The sequence below is a fragment of the Hibiscus syriacus genome, unplaced genomic scaffold (genome assembly GCF_006381635.1).
Source record: "Hibiscus syriacus cultivar Baekdansim isolate YM2019G1 unplaced genomic scaffold, ASM638163v2 tig00005292_pilon, whole genome shotgun sequence".
Lineage (NCBI taxonomy): Eukaryota > Viridiplantae > Streptophyta > Magnoliopsida > Malvales > Malvaceae > Hibiscus > Hibiscus syriacus.
Genome location: NW_024062051.1, coordinates 94749 through 111939, shown reverse-complemented (window position 1 = coordinate 111939; position 17191 = coordinate 94749). Strand labels below are relative to the sequence as shown.

The window sequence follows — 17191 nt, the reverse complement described above, 5'->3', positions numbered from 1 at the left end:
AACCTATGGCTATAGCTAACAAAAATAGGAGAACAAGATAGCAACACATACCCCAGGTTTCAGTAATTCTTCCACGATTTCTTGAGCCTGCCTAAGCCTTATATCGACAACATTAGCCGGTAAATCATCTTCAATTAAGATGTGGAGTGGCTCATTCAGGTGCTCATAGCCAGGTCTACCTCTGAGCTGCTCTTCCTAAAGATGGCAAATTATTATCCAAAACCGTCTGATTTTTATGTTGAAAGAAAATAAAAGAGAAAAAATGGATTTGGGGGCGGGGGTGCTTTGGCTTTATCAACCAGAAATTCCTTGCATCTGATCTTCTTGTCAACTTCAGCTGAATTTCAATTGAGGTATAGCAAACATTATCAGAACTTTACAGCAACAAGAGTACTTTTCTAGCTTTACCTTGTCTGGATCCTTTATTGATCCTTTGCCTCTGACGTATACACGGCAACCAGTAGTAGCTTCTACCCGCTTCAATGAATTGCCTCTAGGCCCTAGAAGTCGTCCAACAAAATTGAACTAGAGTAACAAAGTACAAAAATCAGAGTCTAGTCATCAATACTCATAAAAACATATGTTCCATTCAATTGAATTATTATAATATAATTAATGACTAAGTTTTAATCTAATGTACTACCAGTTCCATATAAAGCTTACATTTGGATATGTATTGACAGGAATTTCAAGACGCGAGATCCTCTTAACAGTGTATGAACTAGGGCTTGCTGGTGCACCTTGCCAGTCCATCGGCATCCCAGGAGTTCTACTTAGTCTCTGTCAAAATTCAAAAGGCAAGAGTACCACAAAAGATCAGAAGGCGCAATCCAAATGACTGAGAGTAGCATGTAAATTGATAATAAGTTTTAGCTTGAAATAACCCTCCTTCACACTAACTTGATTTTCCAATATAATATTTTCCCAATGCTTCATTAAAGATCAGGTACTAACATGTGACAAAATAGATTCAATATGTTACGTTAACAGCTTGAAATACAAAGTGATAAATAAAGGAAGTTAAAAGTTATACATCTCAGCAACTAAAAATGAACTGATAAAATGGCTGTCCCTTTTTCCTATATGTATGGGGTAAGGGGGAGGTAAGATAGTAGGCTACCCCCAACACCAGGTTGAGAGCAGCTTCCGTAAGAGACCTCCGAATTATGAAATGCCCTCCGTGGGACTCGATCCCACGACCTCAAGGTTAAGAACCTTGTAGATAGTCATTATATTGACCAAAGCCTTCTGCAGTCCGAGTACATTTAACTTGGCATTGTTGGCAACCAATGGATTTTGGACAGGAATAAACTTAGTTCTCATCTGAGTTACGTAAGATAATCCATTGTCAAGCAAACTATTGGAGACTAAATAACCTTTGTGTTTAGTGTCATCAATCAGAGACCAAGAGGGTTAATAAGAAACTCATATATTCACCATTTGAAAAGGCTTTCTAGTGATAATTTGGCTATTTTCCTTGTTTATTGAATTGAACTTGGAAACCAGAGCCAAAAAGAGAAGAAACATATTATTTGCACTAATACATATGACTATGCATGCACCAAACATATCGAAATGGGTCAAATGTAGAGGAATGGTACATATAATGTTTGCTCTGGCAATATGAATCTTACAGAACGCAATAAGTATAGAAGGAAGTAGAGCTAAACTAAACTCATAATCTCTGACACGATCTGCATTTTTAAGCAGAATATAATCAGTGTAGGAAATGATTTTAAAGCTCATTTTTCTTACTACTAAAGCAAGAGAAACCACTTCAAACTTTTTTTTGTTTGTGATCTTTATAATTTCAGGAAACAGAAAGACTTCAGCACGTTATGCTTATCCTTTCTGATTTTTAGACACTCAAATTGTAAGGGTATTTACCAGAAACACTCTTAAAGCATTCAAAGAACAAAAAGCATAAAATTGTACCAAATTGTGAACTTATATGCTGGCATGACATTAATATTGTGCAAATAAAAGAAAGCATTCAATTAACCAACAAAGAATATAAACAATACCTCTTGAGGAAGACTATTCCAACTGCCTAATCCAGTACCAGAAATGTTTGACATAATGTTTGAAGAAGCCATAGGACTGGGGGCTTCTACGCCTCATCCAGAGACCTGAAATATCTCTGCATATGAAGACCATTATATATAAAACAACAGATGAAGCCATAAAACCATATCAATGCATGAAAGCAGTATAGCACTGAAAATCAAATTAGAAAGACATAAAAGGACCACAACGGATAATGAAGGTTGTAAAGTACGGATAGAAATAGAACATTAACCACAAGTAAAATAAAACAAATCCCCATTAATTGAACAATTAAAGGAAAACCTTACAAAGCAAGAACATGGAGCTTTAAAGCATCATATAAACTTATGTTTGAAGCTAAACAAAGAAAATGCACAGCTTCAGATAAATTATTTCTTATCCCAACTAATCAAAGGTGGTCAACTCAATATCCTTGCACTCAGATTAAGCATCAAAAGATATTATGAATTCAAATTTACCAAAGCTATCAAGCAGGGCTTTTTTGGGGGTGAGACTTTCACCGAGATAACTGAATTTCCAGTCACAATGCCACTTCTTTTCTAAGCTAGCTTCTCATAATCATACTTTCTTCTCGAGAGAGGTAAGTAAAACTTGAAATGCAATAAATAAGCTTTCGGAATTAAAAACTTAAGAAGCTCTTTGAAATTGAATGCATCTGTGACAGATATATAGCCACTTGAATCAAAAGGGAAAAGAAAAGCACACCATAACCCGGGTAGACCTGAGGCTTTTAATATGTAGTCGAGAATGTTTGCCAGCTGAAGATGACGGCATTTTTATCCTATAAAATCTTAGACAAACACCAAGCAGTGACAGTTTTAAACTATTAATTCCGGTGTTGAGGCACTATCCAAGACACAATGGTGTGGTGGGAGATGTCAAAGTTTTATTATTACAGCACATAGCTAACGAACAAACATTGGGTTGAGTACATGATCAAGCCAAGACCAACACAAGGTAATAGAAAAGTAAGCACACCCGAACATCTCATCAGCTCAATCACACTGATCTAACAAGAGTAGTTAAAAATAAAGAAAGGAAAACAGATCCAAGCATGAGAGAGAGTAAAGATGTAACCTTGACTTAGCAATCGGCTACATGTTGGAAGGATTTGCAAGAAAGGACTAAGCTTTTGATGCTCCGCCAACAGCTCTGATAAGAATCCAAAACCCGATCAGATGTTATATAAACCATAAATATTGTATTGTTACCATAGAGATAATTGAGATGATTTACCTATCAATGTCAGGGGTGTTTCTAATATGTGGAGAAGCAGTTCTGACAGGGGAGAAGCGGTGATTATACAGACCTGACATAGCTAAGGATCCAGGTTTGGGGTTGAAGAAATACAGAAGTTCAAGGGAGGCCTGGAAAAAAGAACAGCCAACCAAGAAAAGCGTTGGAAAATGAACAAGGTAACACGTATTAAACTGCAGTGCTGACTGCTGGTTGAGTGAGCGGCTGAGTTTGGAGAAATTTGAATGAATGCAGTTAAGTCCTGTAGCATCTAAGACACGTGTCGTACAGTACAAAAATCACAAATGGGCAAGGAATGATAATTTGACAATGATGTCGCCTGCCAGTGTCTACTGCCACCGCATCCTTAGTTGTAGATATGAGAGTTGCCACTTGCTGCATCCCAACACTCAACTTTAGGCCAACCAAATTTACCTCTGATATTTCCTTTGATGAGAGAGGTTCAGAAGAAATTTGGAGTAAATCATAAAAATTGAAAGAATATAAATAAAATTGGGTAAACTATATCAATAGTCACTAATCTATTGCTTATTTTCTATTTTGGGGATTAAATTATGTAACACCCCAATTTAGGGGCTAAATTTAAGAAAATATAAATTGGTGGATTTAATTTGGTATTTTGAAAGAAATAAGGGATTAAATTGTAAGATTTCAAAGTTGACAGACCGTTTTAAGAAGTGCAGGAAGTTCAATGGCTAAACTCTTGGTTTAGCCATTTTTAATTATGAGATATTATAAACCCCCAGAATCCCGTATGTTTCTGGAAAATTTTCCAGTTTTCCTCTCCCGTTCTCCTTACTTCGAACTCCGATCTACTCGCCGTCCGACCTCCGATCGACGAGCCGAAACCACCATCGTGTTCGTTGCCAACCGAGGAACAAAACCCCTCAAACCTTTCGTCGTGAATCATCACCGTTCGTCGTGAATTTCAGTTGGAAGTATCGTCGGTAATAACTCGGTTTTAGTTGGTTTTTCATCGATTCACGACGATCGGGTCATCTGTTTACGACACCTCCCGCACCATCGTGTTCCTTGTGCCGTTCCGAGTCCACCGGTGTTCTTCTTTTTCTCCGGCGGCGGCGGCGCGTTGGGAGGTGAACCGGTCAAACTTCCCGATTTGTTGAAATCGAGCTCTCCGCCGTTCAAAATTGTGAACCGAGCTTTGTAAGTATCTCGAAATCGCTCAAAATAATTTTTAGAAATTTTTCCGGGATTTTATCACTGTTCACGCGCCCCCACGCGCCGCCACTGCGCGTGGGGAAGGAAAAAGTGACCGGTTTGACCGGTTTTGGAACTGTTTTGACCGGTTTGACCGGTCACAACCCGACCCGACCCGTTGACCCGACCCGTTGACCCGACCCGTTTACCTGACCCGTTGACCCGACCCGACCCGTTGACCCGACCCGTTGACCGTTGACCCGTTGACCATTGACCGGAGTTGACCACTGTTGACCAAAACTTTGACCGGCTTTGATCGGGCATTAAACGACCTTTGACTTCGACCGAGTATACCTATCCTGACATTTTTCGATGTTCCAAATCCGATTCCGCTGTCCGTTTTTCGAAATTCGAACCCGAAGGCCTCGTAATTGTCACTCAAACCCGTTGACTTTGATTTTGACCAAAAATTCCAAATTTTCGAAAAGTCATATTTTATGCTTTCGACGTCCTGAATCCGAAGTCCGTTTCGCCAAATTCAAACCCGGTAAGCCGTCTTTCACTGATTTATCACCCGATTCGATCCGTTTATCGTAATTAAGCTCCGTTTCTGATATAATTTATGCTGATATGTATCTGAGGAATTATTGGAAGTTGAATTGAAGATCAAAGGCGTTCGAATGGAATTTTTATGGTCGATCAGTATTACACGGAAATCGAGGTAATACTTTACTACCTCTTTATGCTTTATGGAACATGTTGATATTGGTAAATGCATGAATAAGATAATGTTGGTCACTTTTGTGGAGTTGAATAATTTATTCACTCGATATGAATGTGGTAGAAATTCTGTAACTGAATACGGATCGAATGACTAAGATAAGAGATTGATAATTGTTAGAATTAAATTACAAGTTTGTGATTGGTGATAAAGAAATCAGCTCTGGATTTGTAACTTATATTTTATATCATCAAGGGTTAAATGTTAAAGATACTTGGATGAAAAATTATGAGAATACTCCGATATGGTAAAATTACGAAATTACCCTTATGTTGGAAAATGATAAGAATTGCCCCTGGAAGTTGGTTAATAACTCTGAAAAGACATATTGATCCGATATAACTACTGATGTGCATAAGAAATGTTAGTTTTATTTGGAAATTATGGATAACCGGTTTTAATCCTATGAGAGTTTGTGAAGGAATCATTTCAAAATCAAAGAATGTTCGGGAAAGCAATTGATCATAGGATCTCTAAATTATAATTATTTTCGTTAAGTGCTAATATTGAAATTATTTGGTTAAGAAATTACGAAAATGCCCTTGAGAGATAAAATAGTCTGAATTGACCCTGAATGAGAGAGTACTTTGAGGATTTGTACTTAACTCGATTAAGTACGAATTTAATTGTTAAGATCCTGTCTTTGTACAGAAAAATTTATAATATTCCGTTTGTAAAATCTGAGAAGACACTTGACCCGAAAATATTCGAATAAGGGGTAATACTTGAAGAGTAATTTATTGGAGGTATTCTGCTGACAGAATTGTTCGAAAGGACTGAAGTAAATGATAAGATTGAATTAAATAATAAGACCGGATGGAAGGAAATGATTGAAATATTCTAGAATTATAAAATGACCAAATTACCCCTGGAATGGAAATAACTCAAGAATGTCACCAAGCTCAGGAATGAATGGATATACTCAAGCTTTGAAATGAATAGAAAAAAATGTTAAGCACCAAAATGACCAAAATGCCCTTATGACCTAGAATAAATAAATGTCTTGGATTAATTAAGAAATCCAAATAAACATGGATGTTGTGCTACCAGTAAAAGTTGTGAAACGCAACTTAAGTGATTAACCAACGTTAGTACTATATCATTACCTGAATGATATAAGTATCACTTGAATGTTTGTTCATCAGCTCAAATTTGGATCGATGATAATTCTGGAAGTACTTGGCGCAGCTCAACTCTAGAGCGCATACAGTACTAATAAGTGAGTAGTCGTTAGTCAAATCAACCACGAATACCAGAATGACTTTATTATATGAATAAATTGAAATGAAATGTAGTACAACGTGTATTTGAAATTCAGAAACGTCTGAATTATTCTGGAAAACTTTAAAGTAATCGAGATAGACTTGCTTACCAAACGAACTAAGTAACATCAATGAGTAAGGATTAAATAGGTGATTTGATGAGTTTGGAAACACTGTTGAACTTACATGATGAATTGTCATTATGGGTTATGAGCCATGGATCAAGTACGTCAGTATTTCCTGATATTGTTGAAACGTGGAAATGAAATAAAGACCGTTGGAAGATTTATTCAGTGATGATTATGGGGATGATCTATGGATCTGCACTATGGTATTAAAGAGTGAATACACTGGAAGGATAATGAATTGACTTGTTGACATGCATCAGTTTGAGACTTGTGTAACTCGAGTTGTTTGATAATATGATCGATAGTCGTAGATTGTAAATGACTTGAATCTTCGATTCTATATTTCATCTAAAATCACTTCGGTCATGTTTGAAAAAAAAAAACAAGTAACGCAGATGGAAAGATTCTGAATATCTCATTTGGTTCAATTGGGCTGAAATCCTATGAATTTAAAGTATATTCCTGAATACCCCTGATTGTTTGGGTAATGGAATCACTCGCAGTAAATCTGAATTTAGAATTATTATGTATAAAGGTTCCTGAACGTTTTCCTAAAGCACACGAAAATATAGTGGGATTCTAATGTATCAACATTAAATGTCTGGCTAGATCGGTTAGTAATCGATTCTCCTCAATAGGACCTTGTTCCAGGAATTCGATCAAATTTCATAAGTTTCATGTTATCCAAAATGATAACTACAATGGCCTCTGGAAATACTGGGATTCTCTAGTGTGTTCCCTACTTATTATTGAACTATTTTATTGGTTTTAATACGTGGTACACCGAATTCATTGGTTATTGTTTTATGGATGCACCAATTTAATGTGACAATTTATGGAATATGGCTGCTATCTAATTTTTGTTTTGAAATGGTATATGATTACCATGTTTTGGATTTATGGAATTTATGTCACGGTGCAATTGAATTTTGGAATTGAATTACGATGGAATAGCTCTGATCAAGCTAACTGGGCCTAATGTGACTCTTGAGGGCCCCAAGATGTTTCATTAGGTCGGCTTTCCTTTGCTGTGTGCTTAGGGTAAGCTATATGGACTTATTGACTTGGGCTTAAGGATACAAGCTTCAGAGCCTATCCTTAAGTCGGCTTTCTTTTTGCTATGTGCATAAAGTAAGCTATATGGAAAATAATTTTGGCAACTACTGATGGTGTACCAGAAAAGGGTTTAAACTATGATTTTCAAAAGTTAAACTCTTTTACGAAATTGTGATATTTACTGGACTATGATTTGTACCTATTATGATTTTATTATACTGTTGGAACACACTAGACATCCTATTCGATCTCCTGAAAATGTCATACTTTGAAAGGTTTCTTATGAACTGAGATTTATGGCTTCTACTCGATGAACTTCTAAGGGAACCCCAAATTATTCTACAAGCTGGTATACATATGATTCAATAAGGAAATTATATGGCTTTCTATTTATCTACATGTCATGTAGCATCATCTGGTAGTTCTGTATTACTGAGCTTTCCAAAGCTCACTCTATTACTCACCTTTTCAGGTTAAAACAATTGTACCAGTGCATCTATCGACTTCAGTAAGGGAGTTCTTCAGGCGTGGTTGCAGAGTATGGTATTTGTGATTAGGGGGCATGTAATTGTATTTTGATTTATATACGAGTTTGGAAATCTGTTTTATTTTTAAATAGTGATAAATGATTTTATAAGTTTACATGTTCTGATAAAAAGTTTTAAAATTTCAGTTATTTTTACGGTGGGTCGCTCCGGTGACCCTAATGTGACTTCCCGAATCGGATCGGGCTACCCGCATCGGTTTGGGGTGATACATTTAGTGGTATCAGAGCTATGGTTTGAGTTAAGATTTTTCAAGATAGACCGGCCGGTCAAATGTCAAAATATGTCTGATCAGTACATGCCCCTAGACTGCAATCGTACCTCTCTGAGCTGGAACTCCAGGGCTGAGTCCCTATCTGTATTGAGTAAACCAAAGTTTCTATCTGCTAAGGCTATACTTGTACAAAAAGGAATACTAGTAACATCTGTCTAAACGCTGTAAAGTATCTCATGAGCCATGTGAGAGTTATTCATCTGAGAATTTCTGACTCGACTCTGGAAATGAAATTGAGATATGTTGCTGCTCTACGAGCCTATTCACGTATCCAATGCTGAATTGATTTCACAAGAATAAAGTTGTTCTGATTATTTACTTGGACTGAGGGAGAATTCTGAAGAGATTGATTACTCGAGAAAATTTTAAATTCTTTTATTGAAATAAGGAAAATTTATGATAAGAATGTATGCTCAGCTGGTTAAGGATAAGTGGAGGAATCGTACTTTTATAAAAGCTATTGATAGATTTGAAAGAACTGATGGAAGTTTTATTTATGCAATTATGTGACATGAATGAATTTCGAGGACGAAATTTTTTTAAGGAGGGGAGAATTGTAACACCCCAATTTAGGGGCTAAATTTAAGAAAATATAAATTGGTGGATTTAATTTGGTATTTTGAAAGAAATAAGGGATTAAATTGTAAGATTTCAAAGTTGACAGACCGTTTTAAGAAGTGCAGGAAGTTCAATGGCTAAACTCTTGGTTTAGCCATTTTTAATTATGAGATATTATAAACCCCAGAATCCCGTATGTTTCTGGAAAATTTTCCAGTTTTCCTCTCCCGTTCTCCTTACTTCGAACTCCGATCTACTCGCCGTCCGACCTCCGATCGACGAGCCGAAACCACCATCGTGTTCGTTGCCAACCGAGGAACAAAACCCCTCAAACCTTTCGTCGTGAATCATCACCGTTCGTCGTGAATTTCAGTTGGAAGTATCGTCGGTAATAACTCGGTTTTAGTTGGTTTTTCATCGATTCACGACGATCGGGTCATCTGTTTACGACACCTCCCGCACCATCGTGTTCCTTGTGCCGTTCCGAGTCCACCGGTGTTCTTCTTTTTCTCCGGCGGCGGCGGCGCGTTGGGAGGTGAACCGGTCAAACTTCCCGATTTGTTGAAATCGAGCTCTCCGCCGTTCAAAATTGTGAACCGAGCTTTGTAAGTATCTCGAAATCGCTCAAAATAATTTTTAGAAATTTTTCCGGGATTTTATCACTGTTCACGCGCCCCCACGCGCCGCCACTGCGCGTGGGGAAGGAAAAAGTGACCGGTTTGACCGGTTTTGGAACTGTTTTGACCGGTTTGACCGGTCACAACCCGACCCGACCCGTTGACCCGACCCGTTGACCCGACCCGACCCGTTTACCTGACCCGTTGACCCGACCCGACCCGTTGACCCGACCCGTTGACCGTTGACCCGTTGACCATTGACCGGAGTTGACCACTGTTGACCAAAACTTTGACCGGCTTTGATCGGGCATTAAACGACCTTTGACTTCGACCGAGTATACCTATCCTGACATTTTTCGATGTTCCAAATCCGATTCCGCTGTCCGTTTTTCGAAATTCGAACCCGAAGGCCTCGTAATTGTCACTCAAACCCGTTGACTTTGATTTTGACCAAAAATTCCAAATTTCCGAAAAGTCATATTTTATGCTTTCGACGTCCTGAATCCGAATCCGAAGTCCGTTTCGCCAAATTCAAACCCGGTAAGCCGTCTTTCACTGATTTATCACCCGATTCGATCCGTTTATCGTAATTAAGCTCCGTTTCTGATATAATTTATGCTGATATGTATCTGAGGAATTATTGGAAGTTGAATTGAAGATCAAAGGCGTTCGAATGGAATTTTTATGGTCGATCAGTATTACACGGAAATCGAGGTAATACTTTACTACCTCTTTATGCTTTATGGAACATGTTGATATTGGTAAATGCATGAATAAGATAATGTTGGTCACTTTTGTGGAGTTGAATAATTTATTCACTCGATATGAATGTGGTAGAAATTCTGTAACTGAATACGGATCGAATGACTAAGATAAGAGATTGATAATTGTTAGAATTAAATTACAAGTTTGTGATTGGTGATAAAGAAATCAGCTCTGGATTTGTAACTTATATTTTATATCATCAAGGGTTAAATGTTAAAGATACTTGGATGAAAAATTATGAGAATACTCCGATATGGTAAAATTACGAAATTACCCTTATGTTGGAAAATGATAAGAATTGCCCCTGGAAGTTGGTTAATAACTCTGAAAAGACATATTGATCCGATATAACTACTGATGTGCATAAGAAATGTTAGTTTTATTTGGAAATTATGGATAATCGGTTTTAATCCTATGAGAGTTTGTGAAGGAATCATTTCAAAATCAAAGAATGTTCGGGAAAGCAATTGATCATAGGATCTCTAAATTATAATTATTTTCGTTAAGTGCTAATATTGAAATTATTTGGTTAAGAAATTACGAAAATGCCCTTGAGAGATAAAATAGTCTGAATTGACCCTGAATGAGAGAGTACTTTGAGGATTTGTACTTAACTCGATTAAGTACGAATTTAATTGTTAAGATCCTGTCTTTGTACAGAAAAATTTATAATATTCCGTTTGTAAAATCTGAGAAGACACTTGACCCGAAAATATTCGAATAAGGGGTAAATACTTGAAGAGTAATTTATTGGAGGTATTCTGCTGACAGAATTGTTCGAAAGGACTGAAGTAAATGATAAGATTGAATTAAATAATAAGACCGGATGGAAGGAAATGATTGAAATATTCTAGAATTATAAAATGACCAAATTACCCCTGGAATGGAAATAACTCAAGAATGTCACCAAGCTCAGGAATGAATGGATATACTCAAGCTTTGAAATGAATAGAAAAAAATGTTAAGCACCAAAATGACCAAAATGCCCTTATGACCTAGAATAAGTAAATGTCTTGGATTAATTAAGAAATCCAAATAAACATGGATGTTGTGCTACCAGTAAAAGTTGTGAAACGCAACTTAAGTGATTAACCAACGTTAGTACTATATCATTACCTGAATGATATAAGTATCACTTGAATGTTTGTTCATCAGCTCAAATTTGGATCGATGATAATTCTGGAAGTACTTGGCGCAGCTCAACTCTAGAGCGCATACAGTACTAATAAGTGAGTAGTCGTTAGTCAAATCAACCACGAATACCAGAATGACTTTATTATATGAATAAATTGAAATGAAATGTAGTACAACGTGTATTTGAAATTCAGAAACGTCTGAATTATTCTGGAAAACTTTAAAGTAATCGAGATAGACTTGCTTACCAAACGAACTAAGTAACATCAATGAGTAAGGATTAAATAGGTGATTTGATGAGTTTGGAAACACTGTTGAACTTACATGATGAATTGTCATTATGGGTTATGAGCCATGGATCAAGTACGTCAGTATTTCCTGATATTGTTGAAACGTGGAAATGAAATAAAGACCGTTGGAAGATTTATTCAGTGATGATTATGGGGATGATCTATGGATCTGCACTATGGTATTAAAGAGTGAATACACTGGAAGGATAATGAATTGACTTGTTGACATGCATCAGTTTGAGACTTGTGTAACTCGAGTTGTTTGATAATATGATCGATAGTCGTAGATTGTAAATGACTTGAATCTTCGATTCTATATTTCATCTAAAATCACTTCGGTCATGTTTGAAAAAAAAAAAAACAAGTAACGCAGATGGAAAGATTCTGAATATCTCATTTGGTTCAATTGGGCTGAAATCCTATGAATTTAAAGTATATTCCTGAATACCCCTGATTGTTTGGGTAATGGAATCACTCGCAGTAAATCTGAATTTAGAATTATTATGTATAAAGGTTCCTGAACGTTTCCTAAAGCACACGAAAATATAGTGGGATTCTAATGTGTCAACATTAAATGTCTGGCTAGATCGGTTAGTAATCGATTCTCCTCAATAGGACCTTGTTCCAGGAATTCGATCAAATTTCATAAGTTTCATGTTATCCAAAATGATAACTACAATGGCCTCTGGAAATACTGGGATTCTCTAGTGTGTTCCCTACTTATTATTGAACTATTTTATTGGTTTTAATACGTGGTACACCGAATTCATTGGTTATTGTTTTATGGATGCACCAATTTAATGTGACAATTTATGGAATATGGCTGCTATCTAATTTTTGTTTTGAAATGGTATATGATTACCATGTTTTTGGATTTATGGAATTTATGTCACGGTGCAATTGAATTTTGGAATTGAATTACGATGGAATAGCTCTGATCAAGCTAACTGGGCCTAATGTGACTCTTGAGGGCCCCAAGATGTTTCATTAGGTCGGCTTTCCTTTGCTGTGTGCTTAGGGTAAGCTATATGGACTTATTGACTTGGGCTTAAGGATACAAGCTTCAGAGCCTATCCTTAAGTCGGCTTTCTTTTTGCTATGTGCATAAAGTAAGCTATATGGAAAATAATTTTGGCAACTACTGATGGTGTACCAGAAAAGGGTTTAAACTATGATTTTCAAAAGTTAAACTCTTTTACGAAATTGTGATATTTACTGGACTATGATTTGTACCTATTATGATTTTATTATACTGTTGGAACACACTAGACATCCTATTCGATCTCCTGAAAATGTCATACTTTGAAAGGTTTCTTATGAACTGAGATTTATGGCTTCTACTCGATGAACTTCTAAGGGAACCCCAAATTATTCTACAAGCTGGTATACATATGATTCAATAAGGAAATTATATGGCTTTCTATTTATCTACATGTCATGTAGCATCATCTGGTAGTTCTGTATTACTGAGCTTTCCAAAGCTCACTCTATTACTCACCTTTTCAGGTTAAAACAATTGTACCAGTGCATCTATCGACTTCAGTAAGGGAGTTCTTCAGGCGTGGTTGCAGAGTATGGTATTTGTGATTAGGGGGCATGTAATTGTATTTTGATTTATATACGAGTTTGGAAATCTGTTTTATTTTTAAATAGTGATAAATGATTTTATAAGTTTACATGTTCTGATAAAAAGTTTTAAAATTTCAGTTATTTTTACGGTGGGTCGCTCCGGTGACCCTAATGTGACTTCCCGAATCGGATCGGGCTACCCGCATCGGTTTGGGGTGTTACAAATTATTTTTATATAAAAGCATCAATTAGAATTGTAACGAACTTACAAGTTGGCCTAACTAGCCTTCCTTTCTAAAGGTTCGTCAATTAAATCTCACTTCATTTTGGGTATCAAAATAGCCAAATCAAAATGATATTTTAGTTTAACATCAACATCATCATCATACTATTATCAAGTTAATCATCCAATAATATATTTGTAACGAAAAATAACATTCAATGCTAAAAAATAACATTTATGAATTTAATGATAAAATCAATAATGACACTAAAGTACAGTGGCTCATAATATCAGAGCATAGAGTTTCCACTCAATCAAGATATCCTGAATAATCCGGCTGATAAAAATTTTCAAATACCAGAAGGGACAAAGGAGCAAAAAGGGCTCTAGATTATTGAACAACTGCAACATGATTCTCAAAGACAGTTGAATGAAACAAATATGTAGTGTACAATACTATTTTATGATATTAAGTTCCACAGTTCCATTCTAAGACTCGAGGGCCAAAAATTCAAATAAGGAAAGATTATGTGACCCTGAAAAATCCAGGGTACAAGATATCCACTGCAAATGAAGCCATAAGCTTCCCGCACACATCAGAACAAATTTCCTTTTTCAGAACTTAACAAAACTCATGACCATCATTCTCACAATAGAAGCAACTAAAGTTTTTTTTTTCTTTTTAATTCTAATGAAAAGGTAATTTAACTAAGAACAGGTGCTTGTTTCTTCCCTTTCTTGCTTCCACTGGCTGCACCACCCCCTTTTACCATTCTAGAGAGAATATCAGCTTGCTTTGTGTTCCCTTCCTGGTTAAGGCTCTTGATTAAATCCTCAAGTCTACTCCAGTTAGTGATCCCTCCTTTCTCCATTATTTTACACAGTATTGAATATGCATTGAGAGTTTTTCCAGCAGTTAAGAGAGCATCCAACACCTTCTCATAACTTGAAACATCTATGTTACAGTCTCTCTCTAAACCAAAATTTAACAACTTGAGAGCAGCAATAGTCTTCCCTTTCTCAGAAAGAATAGATAGAAGACAATCTAAATTGGTTGCACACCCATTTTGCATCAGTAACTCAATTCTTCCAAGGGCTTCTTCAACATGACCTCTCATGAGAAGAGCTTCTACGATCTTAAACACCAAGTCCATATGCTCCTTCACTCCCTTCTCCATCATACTCTTCATAACTCTGCTTGCAGTTTGAATCCTTCCATCTTCAAACAAACTCTCCATCACCGACTTGAATATGCCAGACTCAGGAAGATGTCCATCCTCGACCATACTGTCCAATGTTGTTTTAGCATCAGCAGGCTCACCTTTCCTTAAGTAGCTTTCGATGAGCAATTTGTATGCATCGGCATCTTTAGGCACCTCTCCTACCCATGGTCTTTAGAACTTCAAAAGCAAGACTGGGATTACCTTCTTTTGCATGCCCACGGATCAAATTATTAAATGCAGTAGGATCCAGAACACCCTTCTTCATCAATTGACGGAAAAAGACTTCTGCTTTTCCTGTCTGACCATGGTGGCATAGATACTGAATCATTGGATTATATGCATTAGCTTCTATCTGTAAAGAATTTTCTGGCCTCAGCACAATTTCCTTCTCAACAAGCTTATCCAGCAACTTGATTGCCCGATCAAACTCATTGGCCTTGCAAAAGTTCTCGATCAAGACACCATAATGACCAGTCTCTGTAGGAATACTCAATCGAATCATTGCCTTGAGCACATCAGCAGCTGCATTCAAATCACCGGATTTGCATTGACTATTTAACAGCTTGATGAAAATCGAATTATCCTTTGGTGCAACATACCCCTCCATCATTTCCTTCAAAATAGTCTTAGCCTCATTTGTCTTGACCGCGTCACACAACCCTGGCAATATAGTTGAATATGTTGTTGCATTAGTCTTTATACCAAAGGACTTCATCTCTTCAAACAATCTCAACCCGTCGTCAACTTGCTCCACTGCAACATACCCCTTTATCATGGTGATGTAGCTGATTACTGTAGGGGCTAAGTTCTTCGCCTTCATCTCTACAAACAACTTCTCAGCTTCCTCCATTCTCTTGAACCGAGTATATCCATTAATCATTGTATTATAAGTCACAGCATTGGGTGAAATGCCCCTAGTCTTCATATCTTCATAAAACTGATTAGCAGTCTCGAGTCTCAGCGACAAAAAGAAGGCCCAAAGCATAATATTATAGGTATGACGAGTAGGTTCTATCCCTTCACTCAAAATCTTATTGAAATAACTTTTGGCCATCATATATCGACCACGTCGTAATATAACCTTAAAGAAAGCATCATAAGACTTGATAGTCTTGTTCACACCCAACTCCTCCATTTTCTGGAAAATTTTGACAGCTTCTTGAACTATTCCGGCTTTCCCATAACTATCAATCAGAACAACAAAAAAATCATCATCCCACTCAACGCCCTTTTTGGGCATGTCTAGAAGTATGCATCTGGCATGATTAAGCTTGGAAGCTCGACCTAAAATCTGAATGATCTTCATGTGGGCTTCACGGTCGTGGCGGATCAAACCAGCCCGCTCCACCCACCGGAAGAACTGGAGAGCATGTTCGGAGTACTTAGCACCGTGGAGAACGTTATAAACTAATGAATGGTCGAATTTAGGGACTAAAGCACGGATGGAGTTCTGTAAGCGGGTTTTCCAAGCCCGGTTCTCCATCATTCTACAAATAATGTCCTCTATTTTTTCAGGGCTTCGAGTCTAACCTCGCGGGGTTCTGCTGGTGACGGCTACTTGTTCTTGCTGTTGAGGTGACGCATTGTTCAAATCTTGGGAGGTATCTTGGGTTGTAGTGAAGAAATGCAAAGGGGTTGAGATTCTGGGATAAGCTCTAGGCTTCAGATTCACATGGTAACGCTAAGAAACAGATAGGAAAGCCATTGAAGTTGGTAGAGGCGAAGATCCAGGGCAGAGAAATGTTGTAAGGATTAAGGATTTAAGAGAAGCTGAGCTTGTGGAGTTTAGGTTGGGCTCATAAGAACTCTAGATCTCTAAGGGCCCAAACTTCATTGCCCAGAGACAACGGATAAATGCCCAATACCCTGCACTTTAACCTCCTTGGGTTTTTTCTCGCCCAGATAAGTACGTAATTATTTTTTATAGGTAAAGAATACATACTCTAATTATTAAAAGTTATAAAATAGTCCTCCAATTATATGGTATTATATTGTAAAGCCATCAACTATTAAAATTTATAAAATTGTCACTTAACTATTCATATATTTCAAATTTATCATTTTCCATTAAAATTTGACAGTCTTATGAGCTGAATATTAACATGTTATCTGTGATATGAATGTCTTTTGATATTTTGGAATTAGATTTTTATTATATCCTAATCAATAGGTTAATATTCGTCTCATATTACACTAATTTTTTTAACGAAAAAGGATGATTTTGGAATATATGAATAATTGGTTGACCAATATATAACTTTTAATAGTCGGGAGACTCAATAAA

At 36.8% G+C, this 17191-nt stretch overlaps 1 protein-coding gene and 1 pseudogene across 1 annotated transcript; both read right to left on the bottom strand.

Annotated features, from left to right (window-relative positions):
- Nucleotides 1–2117, bottom strand: LOC120199009 (KH domain-containing protein At2g38610-like; the record flags this gene model as incomplete). Its single annotated transcript, XM_039200233.1, has 4 exons — nt 1–195; nt 409–525; nt 664–780; nt 2025–2117. Coding segments are annotated over 4 exons (507 nt in total), but the record flags the coding sequence as incomplete, so codon positions are not given.
- An 11935-nt stretch (nt 2118–14052) lies between these two features.
- On the bottom strand, nt 14053–16612 carry LOC120199006 (annotated as a pseudogene).
- Nucleotides 16613–17191: the final 579 nt, after the last annotated feature.